This window comes from Aplysia californica, unplaced genomic scaffold (assembly GCF_000002075.1).
Source record: "Aplysia californica isolate F4 #8 unplaced genomic scaffold, AplCal3.0 scaffold01106, whole genome shotgun sequence".
Lineage (NCBI taxonomy): Eukaryota > Metazoa > Mollusca > Gastropoda > Aplysiida > Aplysiidae > Aplysia > Aplysia californica.
This window is the reverse complement of record NW_004798376.1, coordinates 25,096-32,595: the sequence shown is the minus strand read 5'-3', so window position 1 is coordinate 32,595 and position 7,500 is coordinate 25,096. Positions and strand designations below refer to the sequence as shown.

The following is a 7,500-nucleotide window of genomic DNA, read 5'->3' as shown; positions in this document are numbered from 1 at the left end:
AGAGAGAGAGAGAGAGAGAGAGAGAGAGAGAGATGATTTTGACAACATTTGACCAAATCAAATCCTACAGCATCAAATATTCTCTATTTTCTGGATCACGATCCGATAAATTTTATGAAAATCCGGTCCAACAATCAATCGCAAGCTTGGTAGTGTCACATGACATTGGGGGTCGTACCTTTTGTTTGAGTCAGAAATGCTGTAGGCCTTAATTGACTGTCTGGACGAAGATTTTGATTTGATATTGTGGACACAGACCAAAGCCACTACCTGACCTGACCCCAGCCGATCTAATCATGCATGTGGTCAATAGGACTCTTTAACCATATCCGTACGTTGTGTTTTACTATCGTATCCATACGAACTCTGCGCTACCACTCTCCAAAGAGGAAATTTAATAGTTAATCCAATCCGTAGGCTTTGCATAGTAGTCTGTCAAGATTATTTTTTGAAAAATACTGAAAGTTTCAAGGAGATCTTCGCACTAGAAGTATTCTAAAATGTGAAGAATACAATCCTGGGGGTACAAAATATGACCCAGGGTTAAAGGGCAAGTTTTCCCAATGGCTTCTCTTTTTCTCTATTATGAGAATATCATGAGTGTTTAAACTTGTGATCACGTTACAACATTCACCACATCCGAAAGAACAGCTCTTTTTGTCTTGTCTTGTTATTGCTGCTGTTGTTGTTGTTGTGTGTGTGTGGTAGCCTATCCGTTCGAAATGTTCGGAGCCCCGAAGAGTGTGCTCTTCGCCAGGGCCACCGCCTCCCTTGGGTAGCGGGTGGGGCAGTCCAACCTCCCTGAATCCTCCCCGAAGAGATGCCACCGCCGGGCCTCCGTGGCGGGGCATCTCTGCAGCCAGTGCTCCAAATCTTGGGGCTCCTCGCTGCACAATGGACATATTGGGTCCGATGTTTTGTCTATTCTATATTTGTAGGACCGAAGCCCAGAGAAATGACCGGTCCTGATTTGGACATAATAAGAGCCTCTCGTTTTAAGGAAAATGCCCTGTATACTTCCTTCGTCCGTGTGTGGCATATAGGGGGGTCTTTTTGTAATTAGTTTTATCTGGGTGCACGCACTGTCATAAGTAATTTGGCGGCCTGGACCCGGCAGCGCTGTTGCCAGTTTGGCATTACTGTCAGCGAGATCGTTGCCGACGATATCGCGGTGACCAGAGATCCACTGAATCGTGGGTTGAGGTACTACATTATTTATGCGTAGTCGCATTTGGTCGAAGGATGGTGATGTTCCCACTAGTGCCATGCATAGTGATTGACTGTCGGTGAAGATAGCGACCGAGTTGGATGCATCGCACTCTTTGTCAATCCAGTCAATGGCCATTTCCAAGGCTCTCCTTTCTTCCTCGAAAGAGCACGTAAATATGGCACCTTTCTCCCTCAATGTCTCGACAACGGTATTGTTGGACGGGTTCCCCGTTGTGATGACGACTCCAGCGCCGCCGTCCGTTGTTCCTGCCCTAGCCGAGCCGTCATTGTAGATATTGTACTGTGCGCCAAGCTCTCGTGCTCGACGAACAGCAGCGCTTTGAATCTTCCCACTGGAGTCACTCCTTCCACTCGTGCCGTACAGGTGGGGGAAAGTGATGTCGGGGTTGATTCCACGTTCCCAGGGCCTGGTTTCGAAGTAAGTGATGGGCCTCCTCTCGCAGTCGAACAGATGTGGGCTCTTTTTGCTGACGTCTTCGGCCCTTTTTCGGAAATCCCTGCGTCCTTTTAGGCGTCTGTGCACTTGTCCCGTTGCCGCTATTCGTCGAGGGTGGTCGTTGTTCAGTCGGAGGGCCTTCTCTCTTGATCGGAGACAGTTAGCATTTATGGTGGACTGAATGCTTGGGACCCCCGTTTCAGCTCAAAGTGCCTCGATCGGTGAGGACTGGGCGTGGGTGGTAATCAGTCGCAGACATCTGTTTTGAATCACCTCCAGATTATTTATCAGAGTTTTGCTCAGCCACGATTGCCAGCTGCTGCTCGCAAAGTTGAGAACACTTTGTATAGGAGTGAGGTAGACCTTGCGTAGGTCGTCTTTCCTCCATCCCCATTTTGAGTGCGCTGCAGCGCCGAGCATCCTCATCTTCTGTGTGGTCTTAGCTATTACTGTGTTGTTTCTGTTGTTGTTTTTGTGTGTTTGTTGTTGTTGTTGTTGTTGTTGTTGTTGTTTTTGTTGTTGTCTCTCTGGTTTTGATGTTGTTGTTTGTGTTGCTGCTGCTGCTGTTGTTTTTTGTTTGCAGAAGTTTAGGCAGGTGTAACCTGCTAAAGCGCATTTGCTGTTTTTGATGAAAGGTGATTGTGGTTTCAGGCATTGGGCCAAAAGTCATAGCAATTGTTTCTACATTTGCACTTTACCATCATAGTGCAATATTAAAATTTTGACATTTTAAAAAACATTGAGCCTTAAAAGTGGAAGAAACGAACATTGGAAAGAAGATAAAACCTTAAACGTGGCTAAAAAACATATTTTAAAGAATACGCAACCTTCGAATTGAACAAAAGGGGGCGTAATTTACCCAAAAAGGCCCGTTCATACTCAGCGTTGTATTAACATCTTCGTACTCTCACGAATATCTTATACTAGCTGGGCCCCATTTCGATGGAAGGAATGATCGATGCATTAACATCAACTGAAAGTCATTGCCCTACTATATTTACACTCTACGGGATGTAGCAGTAAATCTTGAGAAATGCAAAACTTAGAAGGTCTAGATCTATACTTTAAATAAAATAGCGCCTCCCGAATATCACTTTCGGCACTGTTATAAAGGACAACTAAGCAGATTTGTTTCGTTTCTCTGTGGATTAATCACAACGGTTAAAGAAGGACGGGAACTTTTTGACAAATATATTTGTATAAATTCAGGAAATGAATAAAACAAAAATCGGGCTCCGTCATGGGGACCTCTCTATCTTTTTGCATGTACTTGCTAACTTTTAACTTTGTAGCTGTCGTAGTTTTATGGGGAAAAGTGACACATGTGTTTCCAAGTTGCCAAATATATAATATATAAACATACAAATGCCATATGCACATACATAAGCGCACGCACACGCACGCGCGCGCACACACACACACACACACACACACACACACACACACACACACACACACACACACACACACACACACACACGTAAATACAGTTTAAATTGCCCAAGGCGGCCACACGCCATTTTCTAGGCGCAAAGGCGTTGTCTTAGACAGGTGGACTTATAGAACAACTAGCTGGACCCCCTTTCGATGAAAGGAATAATCGGTGCATTAACATCAACTGAAAGTCATTGACCTACTATATTTACACTCTACTAGAATGGAGCAATAAATCTTGAGAGATGAAAAAAAAATTAGAAGGTCTAGAATCTAGATATTATAGAGATGTATAGATTGATTCTCTATTCCGCTGTCATGGTTGTACACTTCAAAATTTCAAAGGTCTGGGATCAGTGCGCACACTCCTTGTGAACGGAAGCCTCACTTGTTTATCATGATGTCTTAGAAGACGGACTTTCACATAAACGAAACTAATGAACAACTGAAAATTAAACTGCAATGACTTCAGACTCCTCAGTAAAACTGTGCATCCTTTAAATGATTCTGAGCCACCGTTAATTTTTTCAAATTCGAAACTTAAATGGTTCCGAAGTTTCAGGCTGCCAAAGTGAAGAACTTTCACAAATATAATATGACAGATGTCATTATGAATGATAGGCCTAATAATTGTTTCTTTAATGAAAAGGAGAAAGTGGGAAGTGGCCATTTGTATTGGTGATTGTCTGGGACAGGTGGCCACTGGAGCAATTTGACTGTTTATAATTTAATACGGCGAATATTTGGAGAGATTTTCTGATGGTCAGAACAAAAAGTTTTATGTTATTGTTGTGTTGTATTGCGCTCAGAGCCTGTGTATTGTATTCGGGGTTGAACGCTATATTAATTAAAAGAACATTGGAAAGAAGAAAAAAGCCTTACATTTGGCTAAAATTCACACTTTAAAGAATATGCAACCTTCGAATTGAACACATACAAATGCAATATTCACATACATACGCGCGCGCACACACACACACGCGCGCGCGCGCGCGCGCGCGCGCACACACACACACACACACACACACACATACACTCACAAGAGCCTGTGTATGTTATTCGGGGTTGAGCGCTATACAAAAAGTAAAGTTGTTCCTGCATCCGATCCGGACATTGAGGATTGCCTTGTTAGTGGGACAACTTCCTGGGCCTTCGGCATATTGTGGTAGGGTGGCCAGTTCCTTTCTATGCGAGCGTCATATAAATGTCATAATTTATCATTTATTGTTATTAACTAAAAACGATTTCATAGAAAAGGAGCAGATATAATATATTTTCAACTTCATTTTCACTCTTACCTGTTAGGTAATTAAAGAACAGATGCTCGTGTATTCCAGCCTGCCACATAAAGACAGGAACTCTGAGCTCTCTGTAGCCACGATTGCTTCCCCCTGCTTCTAAAAGAAGCACTGTGACGTCAGGGTTTGCCGACAGACGATTGGCTAAGACAGCTCCAGCGGATCCAGAGCCAACTGGGAGATTGGGGGGGGTAGCAGGGCGAGGAGGGGGAGGAAAGAGAAACATTAATATCAATGCTTTGTTTTCTGGATTTAATTTTGTTTAATTGGTAGACTTGAGGATGACGTTATTTCGCTTTTTTTATCAGCATAGTTTGGCGAAGGATGGGTCACAAGTCATGTCGTTTCTTTTTTTTTTTTTTCGTCTCTACTGAAAATCGTTGCTTTTTAGGCATGGTACATTTTAACAGCTTGTTGACGATTTATCAAACAGACTTCTGCTTTGCTCCATCAAATTTGGTATGTTATAATGAATCGGATTGTGACATAGAAAACCAAACATTTTATTTGTAAGGCGTCGTGGTGAAAACCAGGTTCACGTCATAATAAGGATATCAAAGCAGCCAGCATATTAAACTTGCTGCTAAGTTTGTTTGGGTTGGGTTTCTTCAAATTCTCGTTTTTTTTTCTTTTTCTTTTTTTTGGCTCAACGCCTTTTATGACCATTCAAAGACATATTCCTGCGGGAATTTTTATGGAAAGGGTTTTTAAAAATCAAATTTAGTCACAAAAAATGTATAATTGCAGTTTTCAAGGACACTCAAGCTTTGGAAGTCACCAAACTTTGGCGGCCATTTTCCCACTAAATTTATCTCTGACACGAGGTGACCCACACCTCCTTCAGTCGCAAATATCTCGACTTCCATTCAAGATAGATGGGCATTTTTTAAACCGAAATCAAGTCAAATTAATAAGTTTTAGGTTGATACCAATAACCCTATATAATGTCCAAAACTTGACGAGTGCCTGATTCCACAGCGTCGTGACATATTTTATTGGAGTGGGTGGTTGGCGGGTGCTGTGGTGTGGTTTGCTTCTTCTTTCCTATGAAACATCTATCGTCGTTATCTCGCCTTCTTCTTTTTTATGTTTGTTACTCTCTTGTAACGCCTCTAATCCTCTGGCGCTCATATGACCTTATGCAGTTGCGAGCGCCGTAAAACCTCTACTAAAACAAAACAAAATATTTGATTGGTTGGGGGGGGGGGAGTGTCCTGATTTTTCCCATCCTCCCCCCGTGAAGGAAAAAGGGGGAAGTCCTTTGCGGTATCAAACCATATCGAATGGAGATTTGACGAATATTTCTGCAGTGTGCATTGGACATTTCATTAACATTTTCGTCGTTCCTTGCATCGCGAAAGACGTCAGTTCAATGTCTTGCTGCAAGGATTCTCAATCCTACTCAGCCCTGGCTGGCATTGACAGGCAAGACTGAAGAACAAGCAGCTCGCCTCCTAATTGTGTTGATGAGTGATGGAAACATAATCAATTTACGATCGCAAAAAAAAAACCCCTAAAACTGAATGATTCTAGATGATGATAATAATAAGCGTTGTTTTTCATTTCCTTATGGTAATTGATTTCGCTCTTTTTTCTACTTATCGATGGCGCCAGGCTCAACTGGCAAAGTGCAAGATTTACCGTTTTAATTAAATTGGTTCACTTTATTAGATCTTCCTTAAGGTAATGAGATGTGGCTCAAGTAATAGGGCTTAAAATTCCTCAAACTCTTGTTTCAAAAACGTGATGAATAACAAGTTATTGTTTCTTTATTTGCGTAGTTGTGTGTGTGTGTTTGTATGTGGTGTGTGTGTGTGTGTGTGTGTGTGTGTGTGTGTGTGTGTGTGTGTGTGTGTGTGTGTGTGTGTGTGTGTGTGTGTTTGTATGTGGTGTGTGTGTGTGTGTGTGTGTCTGTGTGTGTGTTTGTGTATGTGTCTTGTGTGTGTGTTTGTGTATGTGTGTGTGTGTTTGGGGTGGTCCTAAAATCGATAAGAGTACGCTTCACCTGCCACCCTGGTAAAATTCATCAAAATTAATTACTACCAAATTGAAAATGCTTATTAATGTGTCCCGCGTGCTCATATGACGTTATATAAAACTAGCTTTCGATGAAAGGAATGATAGGTGCTTTAACATCAACTGAAAGTCATTGGCCTACTATATTTACACTCTACTGAAATGGAGCAATAAATCTTGAGAGATGGCAAAAATTTTGAAAGTCTAGATATTTACTCTCAAAACAAAATGCGCCTCGCGAAATATCACTTCCGGCACTGCCGTTGTGAAGGACAGCCTCGCAGATTTGTTTCGTTTCTCAGTGGAATAATCACAAGGGCCAAAAAAGGACAGGAAGTTTTTGTCAAATATATATGTTTAAATTCAGGAAATGAATAGATCTAAATAAAAAATTGGGCTCCGTCATGGGGACCTATTTATCTTTTTGCAGGCACTTGCCAACTTTCAACTCTGTTGCTGTCGTAGTTTTACCGGAAAAGTGACACATGTCACCAGGTTGCTAAAATATATTATACATATGGAGTTGCTAGCGCTGTCAAACACTTACCAAAAATATAAATAAAAATTAAAAATAGACACATGATCGGTGTTGACAACCTGGGCGATATCGCCCACTAGTGAGCGATTTGCTAATTTTGGTGGGCGAAGAGGATCAGCCCGGTAGGGACGGGGATGATTTAGTATCCCTTTTAGAAATGTATGCAGGTGGGCGGTGCGAACATTTAATCCTCTTTACCCTTTCCGTACGCCCTGGGATCATGTTGTACCCCCGGGGTTGTATTCTTCACATTTTAGAATCCTTCTGGAGCGAGAATTTCTTTGAAACTTTCAGTATTTCTCAAAAAATCATTTTGACAGACTGCTATGAAAAGCGTACGGATCAAATTAACGAGTAAATTTCCTCTTTGGGAAGTGGTGGCACACAGTTCCCCACGTCGTATGGATACGATTGTAAAACACGACGTACGGATAGGGTTAGAGGTAGTACATGTGGGCGCTGGTTATAAAACAGTTTGCAAGTACTTAGCAAGATGGACACACACACACACACACACACACACACACACACACACACACACACACACA

At 42.1% G+C, this 7,500-nt stretch overlaps 2 protein-coding genes across 2 annotated transcripts in view; one reads left to right on the top strand and one right to left on the bottom strand.

Moving 5' to 3' along the window:
- The window catches only part of LOC106013672 (protein lev-9), a gene marked incomplete at both ends in the record, with an annotated part of 36,831 nt that overhangs the window by 6,333 nt on the left and 22,998 nt on the right, over positions 1–7,500 (top strand).
- LOC101861630 (glucose dehydrogenase [FAD, quinone]) overlaps positions 1–7,500 on the bottom strand; it is an 18,828-nt gene that overhangs the window by 5,753 nt on the left and 5,575 nt on the right. The window contains exon 2 of the mRNA XM_005111706.3: positions 4,399–4,572. Within this exon, the coding sequence (XP_005111763.1) occupies positions 4,399–4,572 (174 nt within the window). The remainder of the gene's footprint in view (positions 1–4,398; positions 4,573–7,500) is intronic.